General features: G+C 35.9%; 1 protein-coding gene across 1 annotated transcript; it reads right to left on the reverse strand.

Moving 5' to 3' along the window:
- Nucleotides 1-7,362: 7,362 nt before the first annotated feature.
- LOC120779685 lies at nt 7,363-8,270 on the reverse strand. Its single transcript, XM_040112043.1, has 2 exons — nt 8,071-8,270; nt 7,363-7,962 (listed from the first exon to the last, which is right to left on the reverse strand). The coding sequence occupies exons 1-2, from the start codon at nt 8,263-8,265 to the stop codon at nt 7,681-7,683; spliced, it is 477 nt and encodes a 158-aa protein (XP_039967977.1). The 5' UTR covers nt 8,266-8,270; the 3' UTR covers nt 7,363-7,680.
- Between the last annotated feature and the right edge of the window lie 11,198 nt (nt 8,271-19,468).

Consider the following 19,468-nt stretch of genomic DNA (forward strand, 5'->3'; position numbering starts at 1 on the left):
GCCGTGTAATTCGACTTTGTGTTCGGGGGAGTAGTTTACCCACCGTGGGATTTGTATCTGTGAGATATCATTCAGATTACCCGCGAACTGGGACCACTTTTCTAATCGAAGTGGTTTCACTTGTTCATCCCAGTCAGTTCCGTCTAGCCACAATTCTTGTATTAGAATTTTTGCTTGTATCATTATTGGCGAAAGCCATCCTGCGGGGTCGAAAAGTTTGGCCACCGAGGATAAAATTTGCCTCTTAGTTATAGCTGATAGTGCGGATATTGACTCATTAGTGTATGAAAACTGGTCAGATATCGCATTCCATTGTATCCCCAAAGTTTTCGTTGTGCTTTCCTTTTCGAATTTAAGGAAATTAGTGTCTAATAGATTTTCTTTAGGTATGTCCTTTAAAATATTTGGGTGGTTCGCCGTTATCTTTTTCAACGGAAACCCGGCTGTATTGAGCGCTTGTGTCACTTGTGCTAGTGACTCGTATGCCTGTGGAAGATTGTGGCTTCCAGACAGAATGTCGTCTACATACGTTTGTGTTTTCAACACTTGTGTTGCCAGAGGAAATTCTGACTTTGTGTCTTCTGCCAGTTCGTGGAGTGTACGAATGGCGAGGTATGGGGCACAGTTTACGCCAAAGGTAACTGTTTTTAATTTAAAGTCGCGCAGTGGACTATTGGGAGATTTTCGGAAAATAATTCGCTGAAAATCTTGATCATCATCATGTACGACTATTTGTCGATACATTTTCTCAACATCCCCATTGAAAACGTATTTGTATATACGCCAATTTAGTATGAGGAGCATTAAATCTGGCTGAAGCGTGGGTCCCGTAAATAAAATGTCATTTAGGGAATTCCCCGAACTTGATGATTTTGATGCATTAAAGACAACTCTTACCTTTGTGGTTTTTTTGTCTGGCTTTATTACTGCATGATGTGGCAGTTAAAAAGTATTGTATTTACTTTTTATAATTTTTTCGCCAGGGCTGACTTCCTCCATGTAGTTTAAATGGAGGTATTCTTCTAAAACCCTATCGTATTCTGGTTTTAGCTCGCCTTTTTTAAGTAGGTTTTTTTCCATACTTAAAAACTGTTGGATAGCAGAGGTACGAGAATGACCTAAGGCGAGTGTGTGGGGAAATTCTGGCTTTAGTGGTAGTCGTACGACGTACCGGCCATTATCTAATCGAGTAGTTGTGGATTTGTAAAAATCCTCACAATATCGATCTTCTGGGGTTGTGATTGATATGGGGGGGGAGTTCTTCTAACTCCCAAAACTTCCTGAGGTATTCGTTTGAGATTTCCTCAACTTGAGTTGTCATTTTTGTGACTGGTTCCGCAACTAGTCCGCTTAGGACCCATCCGAAAATGGTACTTTGCGCCAAAAGTGTTTTGGTAATTTTCTCAACACCTTCGAGAATAATTTGAGGTATGAGATCGCTGCCTAATAGAATATCTATTTGAGCGGGAGTGTTGCAGTTGGGGTCTGCTAACTTAAGGTGTGAAACCTTTTGCCAATGCTTGCTATTTATATGATAGCTTGGAAGCATGTTTCTTAGTTGCGGTAAGACAATAGCTTCTGCTTGAATGCGCTTATCCGCTTGGGGGGAAATAAGGGTAATGGGGCAGATTTTGTTTGAGTTTTGTACTACTCTTCCGCCCATTCCCGTAATTTCAAAATTAGCTAGTTTTGTTGGCAGTTGTAGCCTACTTTGTGCCCTTGACGCTATAAAAGATCGTTGAGATCCTTGATCTATTAGGGCTCTAAGTTTAAAACGTTCTCCTCGGTGCTCGATGGAGACCACTGCTGTGGGTAATAATACACTGCTTTGGTTTTCGCTGTGTAGCGTCTGAGTTTTTAAAGCCTTTGAGCAGCATGGTGCTTCTTGGCAATTTTCTGAAGTTTGTAAGTCGGGATTTGCTGTTGCAACCAAGCCCGCAGCTCTTTTAACATTAGCGTTATTTTGAGCGAAGCTGGAAAAATTTGTAATGTGAAGCATTGAGTTATGTCGTTTATGGCAATAAACGCAATTAAATTTGCTTTCACAATCTTTGAGCGCATGCGCATGAGACAAACAATTGGTACAAAGTTTTTTTGTTCTTACGAAATTGTTTCTTTCATTAATGTTTAGTTTTTTAAATTTCTCGCAAGATTTCAGCCTGTTCCCTCCTTTACACAGTTCGCATGACGTATGCTTATTTTGTTCGGATGTGAACGCTTGTGTTTTGAAAAAACTACGATTTAAGTTGTTGTTGTTACTCGCTTGGGGTCTACTGAAGCTTCGATTTAGGTCGTGCTGAACGTTTTTAGTTCTGGCCCTTTTTTTTATCTACCCTTTCTGCAATTTCGTATTGGGTAGTTAAGAAATCGTTCATTTGTTGCCACGTTGGGCACTTTCTTCGTGATGAGAGCGATTGCTCCCACAAAAGTAACGATTTTTCTGGTAATGCGGATGTGCATATATTTACCAGAATGAGGTCCCAATTGTCTGTGGGAATATTCTGTGTCGCTAGAACCGACAAGCAATTTGAAACAGTGGATTGAAGCTTTATAAATTCTTCACTTGTTTCTTTTTGAATTTTTGGTAAATTCATTAGTATTGTGACTTGTTTGTCGACTAATATTCTTTCGTTTTCGTAACGAGCTTTTAGAGCTTCCCAAGCATAATTGAAATTTTCGTCATTAAGAGCGAACTGTTTGACTAATACCCCTGCTTGACCTTTTGTCTTGTATCGTAGGTGATACAATTTTTGTGCGTTAGATAATTTAGGATGGTTTATGTACACGGCCGTAAACATGTCCCGGAATGACGGCCATTGTTCATAACCTCCATGAAATATTTCTGTATCGCATGCTGGCACTTTAAGGTGAATGCCTGAACTCGCCTCTTGGCTTTGAATTTGTGGCAGCTCTACTCTCGGTTGTGGAGTAGGTGCAATTGCTTTAATTAATCTCAATTGGTCGGAGATCATAGCTCTCGTTTCCTCGTACTGGTCTAAGCAGTGTTCATATTTGGAGTATGCTGAAGATTTGAAGTTTTCAGGTAGATCTGATTCGTCAGATTCTACAATTGCGTCATACGCAGCTTGGAGACGTGTCCAGAAATTGCTTAGATTTTCTTTTTTGATTTCTAATACCGATTCAGAATTATCTTGAATCGGTGAAGATGAAAATCGAGTGCAGTATCGAATTAGACTGTCACTCTCAGCAATAAATTTAGTATATGAAATATCTTTCACCTTTTTTTGCTTTGTAGCACCTTGCTTTGAGCGTGTAGCGTCAGCAGGTGTACATGGGCTCTTTTCTTCTGAAATCATTTTTTGTACTTTTAAATATTGTATTGATTTAGATTCCTTAGAATCTCCGTTCATTTAGATAATATAAGAAAATTTAAAATATGAGAAGAAAAATTCTCTCAGTGTACTTCTGATAATAATGAGTACGCGTGAAATCTTTAAGATAAAAGTTTTTTTTTTTTGTTGTATACGCAATCTATCAAATAACGAACGCGTATTTCGTTTTACTTATTCCCGGTGCTTATGTATTTAGCTACTAGTTTGTTCTTGTTTTTGTTTTTTATTTTATTTAATGTTTCGTACTCGTTAGCAAATACTTGCGTATACGAGCGATAATGCAAAAAGGAGAAAAAGGTTGATGACCTTTGTATATAAGTTTGCACAATATGTGCGTGTTTATGTGCATACGTAAGATGCAAAAAAAAAATTCTCTCTTTTTTTTTGTTTTGTTTGCAATCCTGCTTGCTTGTGCTTTAACAAGAACAAGGGGTATTGCTGGACAGGTGCCGATTTGGTCTTTGAATATAAGTATGTGTGTGTGAACACTTGAAAATGGCAATACGTATGTATTTGCTTTTTCTTTCTACCAACCTTAAATTTGTTTGTTTTATTTTGAACGTAATTTTTTATTTTTTTTTGTTTTTTAATTAGCAAATTTTAAAATTTTTAATAAATTACAATTTTGCATTTATCGCTTTATTTTTTCCAAATTTTGTAAAATTTGTTAAATTTTAATTTAATTTTGTACCCTATGTACGTTGTATATACCGGCATAGGCAAATTGTATGCCGTATGTATGTATGTATGTATATAATATTTGCCGTACGGATAACGCCGAAATAGAAATTCGGTAAAGTGCAGGTATGCTCTTTTGGTTAATACGTAAAATTGTTGTTATGCTGTTTATACATACATGTGGGTGTATGTCGCATTAATTTTGTTTCTAACTTTGCTTCGGAATGTAAGGTATGTACATATAAAAGTGGTAACTACTGGCATATATGTATGTTTGCTTTTGTTATTTTTCTTTTCTCTTTTTAAATTTCGCAATTGCCTAGCTTACTTTTTGCGCAATCCTGCTTATACTGTTTTGAGTATAAGGGGTATTGCTGGAAAATTGTGTCAAGTGAATACTTGAAATTTTTTTTTTTGATTTTTAATGTTGTGTGTTTAGATACACAAATGTAAGCATAAGTAGGTCTTTTATCAGATATGTATATGCCGGTATACATATAATTATATATTTATATATATATATACATATATATCATACTATATACCGTTCATACATATATTTGGATGTACATACATATGTAATGTACCAAACTGTTTTCGGTTTCCCGGAAATCAACCGTAACTTCGGACAGTTTGGTAGCAACCGTTCTATTAAAATTTACAGGATCGTATACAGTTTTTAGAGAGATCAACTGTAAATTCCAACATACATATATGCAAATAAACATAAATTATTTAAAATAATAGATGGAGTTGATACACTCACTTTGTGCCGCTTCAAGGGACTTTGAGGGCTTTATATGTGGTTAAAAAGAGGGGTGGGGGGGGCTAGTTTATGCCAATGCGTTCTTCCTGTCCGTTTCCTTTCCGTTGCTTGTTGGTGCTTGTTCCGTGGTTGTAGACTTTCCTCTCGTTGCTTGGCTTTCCTTCGTTGGTTTTTATTTAAATTGAAATATTTTTTTTTTGTATTACTTTTATTAATATTTATTATTCACAAAGATTTTGTTTTTTTTTTTTTAGTATTGAGCTTCGCGCCCGATTTTTCGTATTATTATTTTTTTTTTTTTGATTTTTAGCACTGTCTTGTATGTATGTATATTAGGGTGATTCAAAAAAAAATTATTTTTTTTTTTCAATTGGTACTCGCAAAAATAGGTTCCTAGACACCTCTAAGAAAGCCTCTCCAAATATGAGTTTTTAATTGTAACGGGAAGGTCCTCCGCCTAACGGTTTCCTATTTTTTCTTATTATCAGATAGAAAAATTTATATCTCGCTTCCAACTACTTGAAAAAATATCTTGTTAATTAGGTTTTGTAGAAAATTGAATGCTCTAAAATATGGTCTCTTATGATTTTTTCGTAAACCCAACCGTTTAAAAGATATTAACAGTTAAATTTTGATTATTTTTGAGAAAATTTTTTATTTCTTATTAATTTTATAACTCAATAAAAAAAAATTATTATGAATAGATTTTTGGGAAGGTATTCTTAGAGGTGTCTAGGAACCTATTTTTCAGAGTATCAAACGAAAAAAAAAATTTTTTTTTTTTTTGATCCACCTTAATATGCATTGATGTTTGACGATGAATATATCGTAAACGCTTAACTTAATCGAAAAATCATAGTAGACCATTTTTATAGAGCAGTAAATTTCCTACAAAACTATGTGTTTCATCTTTCATAATAATTTTTTTTCATTGAGTTATAAAATTAATAAGAAATAAAGAATTTTTCCAAAAATAGTCAAATTTCAACCGTTAATGTCTTTTAAACGGTTGGTTTACGAAAAAATCATAAGAGACCATATTTTAGAGCATTTAATTTTCTACAAAACCTAATTAACAAGATATTTTTTCAAGTAGTTGGAAGCGAGATATAAATTTTTCTATCTGATAATAAGAAAAAAATAGAAAACCGTTAGGCGGAGGACCTTCCCGTTACAATTAAAAACTCATATTTGGAGAGGCTTTCTTAGAGGTGTCTAGGAACCTATTTTTGCGAGTACCAATTGAAAAAAATAAATAATTTTTTTTTTGAATCACCCTAATGTATATGTTTAGTTATATGTATTTTTTTTTTATAACTGTACACACGGTTTACCCTTCTTTGTTTGTTTTATTATTGTAATTATTTTTTATTTTTTGGTTTTGATTTGGGAATCACCCCACGGAACCGTTTTGTGTCTGTTTTTCAAACCGTTTTTTTTTTTTTATATATATGTATGTATATGTCACCTCACGGAACTCTTTTTTTTATTTATTTTATTTTTCTTGAAAAATTTTTTTGTATATGTATATATGTGTATCTGTCACCGCACCTTTTTTATATATTTTTTCTTGAAATAGAAATATTTTTTTTTTTTGCATATGTAAATTAACGTGTAAGTATGTATATGTCACCGCACCTTTAATTTTTTGTATTTTGTATGTGTCACTTTAATTATTTTGCCGCTTGTATCTTTTTATTGTTTTTCTTTTTTTTTCAAATAGTGCCTTTCTTTGCGGCTCGAAGGACCAATGTTTGGTTAGGTGCCCGCCTCACTTCACTCGTAAGACACTTACCACTTTATTTTACCTTTTTATTTTTTAAATAAAACACCCGGATTCGGTTCTAATCGATTGAAGTGGTTGTATTTCAGATGCTTGTCTTATTTGTATAGTATATGTATATGATTACGTCTTATTTGTATAGTATGTATATTATTCTCAAGAAAATCCACACTATCCGTTTTTGATGACGATAAACTAGTGCAGGCGATGATCGAGAAAGCGCGAGGATCAAAAGGCAATGCGTATCGAATGCAGGTCAAAACGAGACTGGTGAAAACTTTTAAGTTGACCCTTTTGACCGTGTGATATGTGTTTGCCTGTGTGGATGTCCTCTCGCGTGTGGGTGGTGTTGATGTGTGGGTTCTGTGGAATGTGGATTCTGTGTGTGTGGTGTCTTGGTGTAGTGGCATTAGGGGGGGGGCGGCTTATCTCATTTAGCCAAATGTAATGAACAGATCCGGTCGACCGTATTTTCTTACATAACACATTGCGTCTTGTGCATATTCGTTCATATTCCGTGGGCTACCAATACATATACGAAGATGGCAATATAGTTAAACGTCCGATGTCATTTATATTAGCATCATTCGCTATCGCATCTTGCAAATGAATATATTGTTCAGATCTTAATTTTGCTTGGTTGAAACGAATAAAATTAAGACGTTCTGTTTCTATTTTGACGTACATATCAACGATGTATTGATGATATAGTTTACGACATCTCAAGATATAATTTTGTTCTTGTGGACGAACCATCAATCGATAAGAATAATAATTCATGGCACTAACTTTTTTCTGTACATGTAGACCTTAAAATAAGTGGAAAATGTGACTTAAGAAATTTCTACAAATGATGAAATGTCAACACACTGAAAATATTATTTTCCTGTTCGTGGATCAATCATTGGTATATTTATATTATAGCCATCGTCACCTTTCCAATGCAATATTGGGTATTGTAATGCGTCGTAACTACGATGAAGTTCCGAAACACGTTGCAATTGGTCATTTCTACGATGAAGTATAATATCACGCGATTGAAACTGATCACCACGAATTACAATTGCAACCTCATCAATTGTCGGTGCATTGAATCGCCTTTAATGCTCTCCAAAAGGTGTTCTATCAGCCCTTATTACGATTTTGTGATGATCAGAGGGCATACGATCGAGAGCAATTTTGAACAATTGAACTAATGCGTTATGCTGATGGAAAAACCTTTGTAGCTCACAAATAATTTCTCGTCTTGTATTCAAAGAAATTGCACAACGTTGATCCAATTCACGATTTTCATCACCAATAAAATAAATTTGCAAAAATTGATAATCAGCGTCGGGGTATGGCAATAACGAACCAGCTTGATGATAAATTTGGCCCTGAATCTGCAACATGTATGCAATTTTAGGTATATGTTGCATAATATAATTTTTATAACTATAGAATACTTTTATGATTCAGATTGATTGGGACAATCCTGTTTAAGTATTTACCTTAAACGTCGGCATAAAATTATCTCTAATAATGTTAGTAGCACCAAAAGAAGTCATTTGAAATGCCGAATTATATTGTTGAATATGTCTCAAAAAGTGCTTCGAATTTTCAGAAGTCCCAAAAATTAATGAAGACAATGGTTCGGGTGGTGTTTCTAATGGTGGCAATCTCACTTTGCCATTAGCACAACACATGCCGAGCGTTTCACCTGGAAATTTAGCCGCATCACAATGTGGACATATTGCGTCCATTATTCCAATATATCCGTACATACTGTAATTAATCTGACTGTTGTAATTAAAAGCGGCACGCATAATTTCAGGTACAACAGTTCTATTTCGTGCATTACGTTCACGCTGCGATGCATTAGCTTGTGCTCGTTCATCTGGAGTCTGTGATCGCCTTTGTAATGCCGTAGCATTTGCATGACGCGTTCGCCGACCTATATTTCCTCGTGTGGGTCGTGGCATTTTTCTTTCAATTAAAAAAGAATAAATTAAATTAAAAAAAATGCCTACATTAATAGTGGTACACCCTATGTTTTTTCAAATAAGGAAACACATAGATTCGTGTAATTCACTTCAACAGTTCAAAACTTACCGTTTTTTGCTCGGAAATTCGCTTTACGCTATATTTATTTTTTTCACAAATTCACACAAACTTCAATAATTATTAAAAAAAAATATAACAACTAATTTGATGTATTTTCAAAGCCTTGTTTGTCGATCTGCCTGCTACATACATACCTACATGTTGATATAAATATAATGCAAGTAAGTTTGTAGGTGGGAATAATAAGTATGCTAGTTAAGACGAAAGTTCATAAATTTTGAGAGCGAAAGAGCGTAGCTAAAAAGATAACAAATCGTTTAGTAAATGATTAAACTATTATTGATGTACATATGTATGTTAATATGAAAACGTATAATCCGCTGGCTAAGTGGGATGAATCTGACCAAACAAATGGGTTTTTGGTGTGTTTTTAAAAATAATTTCACCATACATTGAGCGCTTTTCAGCTTTCCAAGTAGGTACGAGTTAAATAAAAAAAAATGTAACATATGTATGTGTGGTGAAATTTTTGAAACATTTTGGCCGATATCTCGAGACCATAGTCACGGAGCGGCATCAAAAATACTCTACACTATAAAAATCATCAACAGCTTCCATTTGCTACCCATATTGTACAAACACATCCTAGGGTTACCCGGGTCCACGTTTTGGCCTATTTCTCGAGACCCTGGTATCCGATTCTTAAAATTTCAAAACACAAGCCATTAAATTAAACTATTCCAAACAAAGCCTAAAAATTTGGTTTGGATAGGTGAGCCCGTTCTTGAGTTATAAAGTCACAACGAAAAATGGCATTCATTTTTATATATATAGATGTACAGGCCAACATACATTTTGTTGATTGCTAAAACTATTAGCATATCTAGGCCTAAAACTTTGTTGGCCTGTAAGTGTCAATTCTCCGCACTCACCTTTTACACCACCACTATTTTTCCGAACGAAATAAACGTAGGGGTATATGCACACGCGTAAGGTTGAACAAATTGGGGAATGTTCCAATGGGGTTTATTAAAATGATTTGATAATAATATAATAAGTTATATAATGTATATGAAATGGAACTCCGGGCCTAAAACTTTGTTGGCCTGTAAGTGTCAATTCTCCGCACTCACCTTTTACACCACCACTATTTTTCCGAACGAAATAAACGTTGGTGTATATGCACACGCGTAAGGTTGAACAAATTGGGGAATGTCCCTGTCGGGGTGATCGACGTGTGTTTGCCGGTGTGCCAAATAAAATAAAAAAAAAAATTTTATAAATCGGGTAACAATTCAGATGTATTTATGTATATTTGAATACGTGTAATACATGTATATATGTGTCAATAAATATTATAAATTGTATGGGTATAAATCCGGGGTTATTTACAAATATATATATATAAATATAAATAAATTGAATAATTGTGTTCATTTGGTATGAACATCCCGGCCGCCTTGCAGTGTCTGCGAATAAAAAGATTTTTTAGATCTAGTTTGATTTGGGTAAATGAGTGATGTTATGAACGGGTTGGAGGTATACTTGGGGTTTAAATCGCACATGCACCGGTTAAAGTCCAACCGAGTGCGGTGTTTTGTGCGATCACGGTGCCGTTATCGGGGTTGAATAAGCCTGGTTTCATCAATCTTGGGTAGATGTCAGCTCCCAGTTCCAACATAATTTTGTCGTCTTTCCAGAATGTAGGGTCGGCTAGGACTAAATGGTCGAATTTCTTAATAATTTCGCTACTTAAGTCACGAATGTAGGGTCGGGTCGGTAAATCATGCGTCAAAAGGCAGTTAGCTTCGACGTGCCAGTCGGAATCAGTTAATGATCCGATTACCACTTTACATATACGATACGAGTCGAGGTACGTTTTCGGTAACCTCAGACTCTGGACCAGTTCTGACGCAATTATGGTCACCTTTCGGGTCGGGTTTATTATGGCTCGTATTTTGTTCCATTTGCCATCGTGTTTAACTTTGACCATGACTGTTGGGATGAGGGTCGGCTTGGCCAGTAACGTCGGTAGATCCTCTTGTCTACGTAATCGATCTTCGTTTTTTGCTGTTTTCTTTGGCTCTTTGCAGAACAGCCTGGGGTGTCCATGTAGGGTTGAATGGTGTTCGTTTTTTACTTGTGCACTTTTGGGTGGAATGCGATCTGGCCAAGCAATTGACGCAGTACTTATATTTAATGACTGCGTCAAACTTTTCCCTAATGTTCATTGTGGTGAATTTTGAACACGTTACCAGTCTATGGTCTTTTTTACACAATCCACAGGCGACGTGATTGTGCGTTCGCTTTGATGAACGGCTGATAGTACGCCGGGCTGTGCGATGGGTACTTCCTCGTTCTTCTCTAATAGAGGAACGGCTGATGGTACGTCGGGCCGTGCGATTCGTATTTCCACGCTCCTCTTGAATGGGGGAAAGGGTCGCTTTAAAGCGATGCAGGCGTCTTGCCAGGGTTCCTTCGTCGGAGAGTGGGCTGATGCTACGAGTCACGCTGAGGGATCGCACAGTGAATGTGGGGCTGCTTTGGCGGCTGCAAATGGACTTCGTACTGCTTTGAGGGGCTATGTCACTATAAGGAAATAAGATTAATTATTTGGTAAGGTGACTATTTTGGTTATTGGGCGGGTAATTGTTCCCTGAGAGGTACGTATGTCAACTACTCTTGCTTTATTGTCTGCACCGAGATACGTTTTTTCGATGGGACCAAGTCTCCACTCATTTGGGGGTAGAGTTTCTTGACGTATAACTACCATATCGTTAACGTCTATGTTGCGTTGAGGGTATTTCCACTTATATCTTTTGTGGAGTTCTTTCAAATATTCTTCTTTCCATCGTTTGCAGAAGTGTTGATGGAGTATCTTCAGTTTCTGCCATCTTTGTGCGATACTTAGATGTGCATCTTCTAAGTTGGGTTCTGCTGGGATTAATAAAGGGGTACCTATTAAGAAATGACCTGGAGTTAAAGATCGGCGGGACATCCGCGCCTGGAAAAGAAACGTACGAATGCGGCCATGAATGCGTTGGTGGTGAGATCACTTACTGGCTCCAGATGTATGGCTTTGGTTGCAAAACAAACAAATACGCATACATAGCCTTTTGTGATCAGACATGCTCTGCCGGTATAATTTTTTATGTCATAGGGACCGGCGAAATCGATTCCTGTTGCTGCGAATGGACGGGTTAAGGTGGTACGCTCTGCGGGTAGTGCTACCATAATCTGAGTAGTGTTGCGTTTTTTGTGCAAAACGGAAGTTTTGCACTGATGAATGGTAGACTTGATGAGGGTTTTCAACTTCGGTATCCAAAATTCCGAACGCATAAGTCGTAAGACCAGCTGGTTGCCGCCATGAAGGGTTATTAGATGGGTAAATTGGGTGAGTAGTTTGGCTAATCGACTGCTATAGGGTAATATAATCGGATAACGCTCGTTGTATGATAATGCCGCTGAATTGCTCAACCGACCATTAACTAGCATTATTCCTTTGGGATCGATTAAAGGGTTTAGTGTCAAAATTGTACTTTTTTTGGGTATGCTGGTTTTCTGTGTTAAGGCTTCATACTCTTCTTGGAAATACTTCTTTTGGGATAAAATAATTAGCTTCGTGCGGATAGTGTTGAACTCCTCTGGAGTTATTTCCAACGTCGTGTATGACTGTTGTGTTTTATTGGGTGACGCATTCGAACAGAATCGGAACAAATATGCTACAACTCGAATGGCCTTGGGTAAGGACGAGAATCTATCCAGGATATCCTTTTGTGTTGTGTTCACGAAGGTCCTGATTGGCCGGAGTTCCAGTGTTGTATCGCTTGATTTTTTGGTAACTGGCCAGTGTATTGGGTCGAGTGTTAGCCATTGGGGTCCGTGCCACCAGAGGTTATTATTAACCATTTCCAGAGGTGTGCTTCCGCGAGTAGCTAGATCTGCTGGGTTGTCTCGACTTTCGACGTGAGTCCAATTTTTGGTTCCAATCTTTTCTGCGATTGTGGCAATTTGGTGGGATACAAAGGCTGTCCATGTACATGGGGGTTTGCTAAGCCATGAAAGAACAATTGTGGAATCCGTCCAAAGGTGAGTACGGTATTGGGTTATACTTAATTGGGGTAGTGTTGCATCCACGAGATTCGCCAGAAGAACTGCTCCGAAAAGTTCTAGCCTTGGTAATGATATAGTTTTTATTGGGGCCACACGAGTCTTGGATACCAAAAGGCTTGTCCAGGTATTTGCGTTTGTAGAAACACTGACATATAGAGCTGCTGCGAAGGCCTTTTCAGATGCGTCAGAGAATCCATGAAAATTGGTGATCGCCGATGTCGAAAAGTGGGTCCATCGAGGAATTTCAATGAGATTTAGGGAATCGTAGTCCTTTATGAATATTTTCCATCGATGAAGGGTTAAGGGTTTCAGACATTCATCCCAATCGGATTTATCAAGCCATATCTGTTGCATTATTATTTTTGCTGTGACTACAACAGGACTGAGCCAACCAGCTGGGTCAAACAATTTTGCTATGATCGATAGTACTTCTCTTTTAGTATATGACGTTTTATCCTGAATAGGGTTGATGAGAAAAAAGAACGCATCTTTTTTTGCATTCCATCTGATTCCTAGTGTTTTTGTGTTATTGGATTCTGGTAAACTGAGTGAGTTGGTATCCAATAGATGTTCTTGTGGGATTCCAGATAAAACTTTTGGGTCATTTGAGGTCCATTTGCGTAGAGCAAATCCTGCGGACTTTAAAGATGAAGTGAATTCATCTCGTGCCAATATCGCTGTTGGTACGTCATGTGCTCCTGCAAGTACATCATCAACATACATTCCGTTTCGAAGTATCTCTGCTGTCAGTGGGTGGGTTCCTTGTACATCATCCGCTAATTTGAGGAGGGTACGGATAGCTAAAAATGGAGCACAGTTAATACCATATGAATATGATGTTCCAAACGATGATTAATTGGGTGGGTGCAAATTTGTTGATCCAAACGATGATTATTGGAGTGGGTTTATTTTAAAAGGCAGAAAATCCGGCTCGAAGGACCAAAATGTCGGGGTGATCGACGTGTGTTTGCCGGTGTGCCAAATAAAATAAAAACTTTTATAAATCGGGTTACAATTCAGATGTATTTATGTATATTTGAATACGTGTAATACATGTATATATGTATGTGTCAATAAATATTATAAATTGTATGGGGTTATTTACAAATATATATATATAAATATAAATAAATTGAATAAAACCTGATGTGGTTAGTTTTTCCCGCGTTGAGTTGATTTTACTGCTGCTGTGTAGTTTTGCTGTAACTGCTGATGCTGCTGCTGTAAGGTTTTTCGCCTGTATGTGTCCGTCCGCTCTGGTGATTCGGTTTATTGTGTCTTTTTGTTTTGTTGGGTAAATCGCTGTTATGTTGGCGCTGTTGGGTGTTTATTGCATTGTCCTCTAATTCGTATTTAGACGAGTTAGGAGGACAATGCAGGGATGTGTTCATATGGTATGAACAATCCCAATGGGGTTTATTAAAAAGATTTGATAATAATATAATAAGTTATATAATGTATATGAAATAGAACTCCGGTCGCACGTGGAGTGAATAACTCGCAAAAAAGATGCGCACCAATCGAACACAGGCGTACAAGTCGCTGTAAAGGTCAAAAGCATGGATAATATGATACGAGACTTTAGCGTTGGCTCTCTTTTTCTGTCAAACGCGCTCCCTGATTATTTGACAGCCAAGGAGATCAGGGAATTTTTGACAGTTGATTTCAGAAAAGGCGGGATGCCAGAAATAAACCGCTATAATTAACTGACAAAATCAGTGTGAAACGAAATTTCATAGAAGTGGGTGCATACATATTTGGTAAAAAAATTTTTGTGTGTTGTGTGTATTAATATTTATATATGTATTTTCAAAGTGATTAATTTACTAATTTTGTATAATTTAGTGAAAATGCCGAAAGTGAGGAAGTGTGTGGTTGGATGCGAAGGCGGAGAGCATACTTTCAACTTTCCTTGTAAGTGAGTATTTGTATATAGTGTTTTTTAAATTTAAACTTTGTGCATGATATTTTATACAGTGAATATAGTAGTTCTTAAAAATATGTAATTTACTAATCTAAGTACATATAGTAATAATATATTTGTAATTAAATTCTACTACGTACTTGTATTTAAATAAAAATAAATATTTTATTGTATCACATTATTGATTGTAGTACTTAGTGTAGAAATAATTTCAAAAATTACAGTATTTTGATATGAAAATTATAATTAGAATAGTATATATATTACGTGTAGTATTTAAAAATAAATAATAGTTTAATAAGTAGAAAAGTATAATAGCATTTGCTTTAATTAAAATAAATATAAATAAGATTTTGGTTGTAAGGTGTAGGGTTTCTTCATTTGTATTTTTATTAGATATTTAATTTGGCTGAATCGGTTGGGTGTAGGAGACACCAAAATTAAGCATCTGTTTGCCTGTAATCGGCACTTTTCCTTAACCATGAAGTTGAAAAAAAAGCTAAGGCTTAATGCTGTTCCGGACACGCATTTGCCAAATGCACCGGAACCTAGTTTTAAATATAAAAATGTTTTTAGTCCCAATTCAATAATTGAAATGGGAACGGAAGATTTTTCTTTTCTAAACAATGATACCGAATCTGGATTGCTTGATAACGGTAATAATTTGATGCTATTAGCATCCGTGGCAAAAGAAGCCCAGGAGGAAGTAGGGTTTTTAGGGATAGCTAATTCCAGGGAAATAGGCAGTCAAAAAAATTTAAGTTTAGTATTAGGAGCTCTTAGAGAACAAAAATTGGTGGAGGAAAATTTATGCTTGAAAAATAAATTAGAAAAAAAGGAAAGGGAAATTAATTACTTAAAATATCAGTTAGAAGATTTAGCAAAGAAATACAGAAGAATAAAGAAGGAATTAAAGGAGAAAGAGGAAGGTTTTGATTTAATAGGCCACTTTAATAGTAATTTTCCTCCACAGATAAGCGCCATAGTGCGCAATAGTATAAAAAATTTCAACCGAAATCCCAATGGTCGTAGATACGACAGTTATTTTAAAACACTGGCTTTAGGCGTATACTTCTTATCACCTTTAGCTTACAGACACCTTAAGCCAATCCTTAGGTTTCCGGATGAGAGAACTCTGGACGAGTTTGTTTCGGAATGGCCCCGCGATCCAGGATGTAATAGCAGTAGTATTAGATGTTTAGAGTTGAGAAGTCGGGGATTTAGTCAGGAACAAAAATTCGTGTCTATTTTGTGTGACGAAATGGCACTTAAGAGTCATATGCAATATTTACCTAAATTTGATAAAATTGTAGGAGTTGAGGATTACGGCGATGAAAATCGCACTTGTAGAATAGGTAATAGTGCGATGACTCTGATGGTCCAAGGTATAGGTGGAACACCTTGGTCTCACCCCCTATCGTATTTTATTGTCCATGGTTCCTGTAAAGGTGATGTAGCCGAAAAATATATTTTTGAGGCCATTACCCAGCTACAAAAGATAGGTCTTAATCCATGCCATTTTGTTTGTGATCAGGGTTCTAACTTTCTCAATTTAGCTAGGGTCTTAGGGGTTTGCGAAGAGCGCCCATCCTTCAATGTAAATGGCAAAGAGGTGTTTTTTTTAATGATTGTCCTCACCTTTTAAAAAATACCAGAAATTGTCTCGAAAACTGTAAAAATAAAGTATGTTTTAAATCGCGTCCGATAAGTTGGTCCGATATAGTGCACTTTTATAATAAAGATTCGCAAAATCACATTCGCTGTGCACCGAAATTGTCTGATGCTCATATTGCGCCAAATAATTTTCAAAAAATGAGTGTCAAACTTGCTAGTCAAGTGTTCAGTGACACAGTCGCTTCCGGAATGTTATCGATTTTTATTTCCGGTCATTTGACTTGTCCCTCAAATAGTTACTGTAATACGGCGGAATATATTTTATTTATTAATAAATTATTTGATATATTTAATAGTAGTAATTTTGAAGCTATTTTGCCCAATAAAAAAGTTTTTTCGGCAACTCCCGAACAGTTGCAATTTTTAGACGAGGCCCTTAAACTTTTAAAGACGATTAGGGTTAACGATGACACCGGGGCTGACATAACTTCATCTTTCAACTACCTTAAGGGTTGGATCCTTAACATAAATAGTTTAAAACGATTGTGGCGATTCTTGTCACGCTCAGGTTTTCAACATGTACAGACGAGACGATTATGTCAGGACAACCTTGAAAATTATTTTGGACAAATCAGAAGGGGCGGTGGCAGATGTGTAAGGATAACACCTTATATGTTCTGCAATTTGGAAAAAAAAATCATGGGGGTGGCAAGAGTTCCAGGGACTTCCACGACCTGAACATTCGTTCAATAGGCTAGGATTAGACAGCAACTTCGAGGTAGATGATGTTGAGGTAGATTGTTTTAGAGACAATGCATTTGCATATGTTAGTGGTTATTTTTATTTAAAAATATTTAGGGCACACACCTGCTCTCAACCCTTACCTTATTTAGGAGATGAGTTTTCAGTCGAATACCTCTTTACGCAAGAAAGGCAAATTGACAGATCCAATTTAATTAAGCCGCCTCAGGGATTTTTAGATTACTTAAAAGAAAAAGAAATAATTTTTGTTAGGAAATTTGATTGCGTTTGTCACAGGATAGGCGTAGGGCAATTATTATTCGATAAAATGAAGCATGCCAGCCCTTATAAATGTTGTAGTAAAAGCGACAGTAATGCTAATCTAGCACTATATATTAGGATTCGTATATTTTTCGCCCTTAAGTTTTTCAATAGAAACCTTAGTAGACCTCACTATAAAACAAAAATATTATGTGTTTCACATATGTAGGATTTTTTGAAAAAAATAACTTCAAAATTGGCACCTAAATATAATATTTTCGAGACAATTTTATATCCTAATTTTTCTTCGGCTTCTTGTTTCGTCTTTTTAATTATATTTTGTTATTTAAAACTGGATTCTGGGAAACTTTGGCATTGCGTATATGTAAATTTCTGTAAATATTTTTTTAGGTTATGTATTGAATACATATATCTTCAATTTGTGATATTTTTAAATGAATTGTTTTGTTTTTCTGTTTTTTTATTACATTAATTTGTTACATTATGAATTGTTTTGTTTTTGTGTTCATTTATTATTTTAAATTGTTACATTAGTTATAAGAAATGTATTTATTTATCTACATATTAGTACTATGTAGCATACATATTGTGATATTTTTTATGAATTGTTTTCGTTTCTGATGTTTATATATATTTTTTTTATTTGTTAACTATGTACATATATGTTGTATATGGGTGATATAGGCCTACTGGGGAACCGAGCACCCAAAAAATAATATCGATAACGCGCTATTTGCATACCGCAGTGGTAGTGTGGAAATTGCAAAATGTCCAAAAGTAGCTCATAAAATGCCCAATTTAATATTTTTCAGCAGTGGCATCATTGGCAAATGTTATAAAAAATGCGAGTTTTGACAGCTCTCTCTCGAATCAAAGAGTCTCGTATCATATTATCCATGTCAAAAGCTAAATGAGTTGCTGATCTCCTTGTAGTTCCTCCTTTCCCTTTGCTGTGTGGGATCAGATGGTGTGATGTGGTTGGTTGGTGTACGTGTATGTGGGTGTCGATGTGTGGTGCTCTCATGCGTAGTGTGGAATTTGGGTTGTAAGCCCTTATGTTTTGTAAAGTGAGTATGGTGAAGGTGCGCGTCAGTGTTGCGAGGTTGAGTTGATGTGGTGTGATAGTGTGGTGTATGTGTGGATGTCCGGGGAAGGATGCTCATTTATACATCCTGGCCCCCCTAGGCGAGTAATCAGCCTAGTAGCCTCTGAAGTTGTTGCAGTGTTGCCTCCCCGTTTTCACCAAGAGCTCCATATTCACTTATAGTATCAATTATTTCATTATTTCTGCTACTTAACTCATTAATCCTACCTACTCGTAATGTATTTATTTCCCTAGTTATGGTCATTTGATCTTTCCTAGGTTTAAAATGTGGTTTTAGTTTTATTTTACAATCTTCGCAACTAGCTGGTGGGGCAAGATGCAAATAATTTTTTGCTTTCCCAGTTATTTTTAAATCGTACACTACTCTAAAAACTTCTTATTCCTGGTTTAGATAATCCCTCAGAATCCTATCTATTGCTTCAATGAATGCTGGCAACTGCCCGGCATCACCCTCAAAAGAATTTACATATTTTATATCTTTTTCAATACGTTTCCTCATTGACCTCTGATTATGTATGAATTTTCTAAATTCCTATGTATTATTATGAGCCATTTTATTTAAATTGGTTTATCTTTCTTTTTCGAGAACTTCTGTTTTATTATAATATAATTATTTTCACTTATTCTGGCGTTTTTATTTTGTGTTTTCGCTTTTGTTTTTTTTTTTGTAATACTTTCTTTTTACATTTAGACCAACCTCTTATGGAAATTTCATTATGTATCTTATTCCAATAGTTTTACTTTCACTAGGAGTACTAGATCTATCAATGACTTGCTCCTACAATTTTGTAGCCACTGGGAATTTAAGATTTACTCCACTTTCTACAATTTTAGTATTACTGGTTTTTAGTCTTCGATGACTTATCTTATTTTATATTTACATATATAATATAAAATTATGTTTCAATATTTAATTTAATCTTACATTACTTCTCTGCATCTTGTCGGAAGCCGCTGCTGCTGCTGTTGCCGCTGTTGCTGTTGTTGAAGTTTCTGTTTTGTTATAGCTGCAGTTTTTGTTGTGGTTCGCTTCGACTGCGCCAGTTATGTTTGTAAGGCTAGCATC

The sequence above is a fragment of the Bactrocera tryoni genome, unplaced genomic scaffold, assembly GCF_016617805.1.
Source record: "Bactrocera tryoni isolate S06 unplaced genomic scaffold, CSIRO_BtryS06_freeze2 scaffold_11, whole genome shotgun sequence".
NCBI lineage: Eukaryota > Metazoa > Arthropoda > Insecta > Diptera > Tephritidae > Bactrocera > Bactrocera tryoni.

What these genes read in the sequence shown, in the direction of transcription:
- LOC120779685 (XM_040112043.1), bottom strand. Translation starts at nt 8,265, where the DNA reads ATGTGTTGTGCTAATGGCAAAGTGAGATTGCCACCATTAGAAACACCA. An exon ending in ATTTTATGCCGACGTTTAAG is followed by an intron (nt 7,963 to 8,070) that starts GTAAATACTTAA and finishes TACATGTTGCAG; the next exon opens with ATTCAGGGCCAAATTTATCA.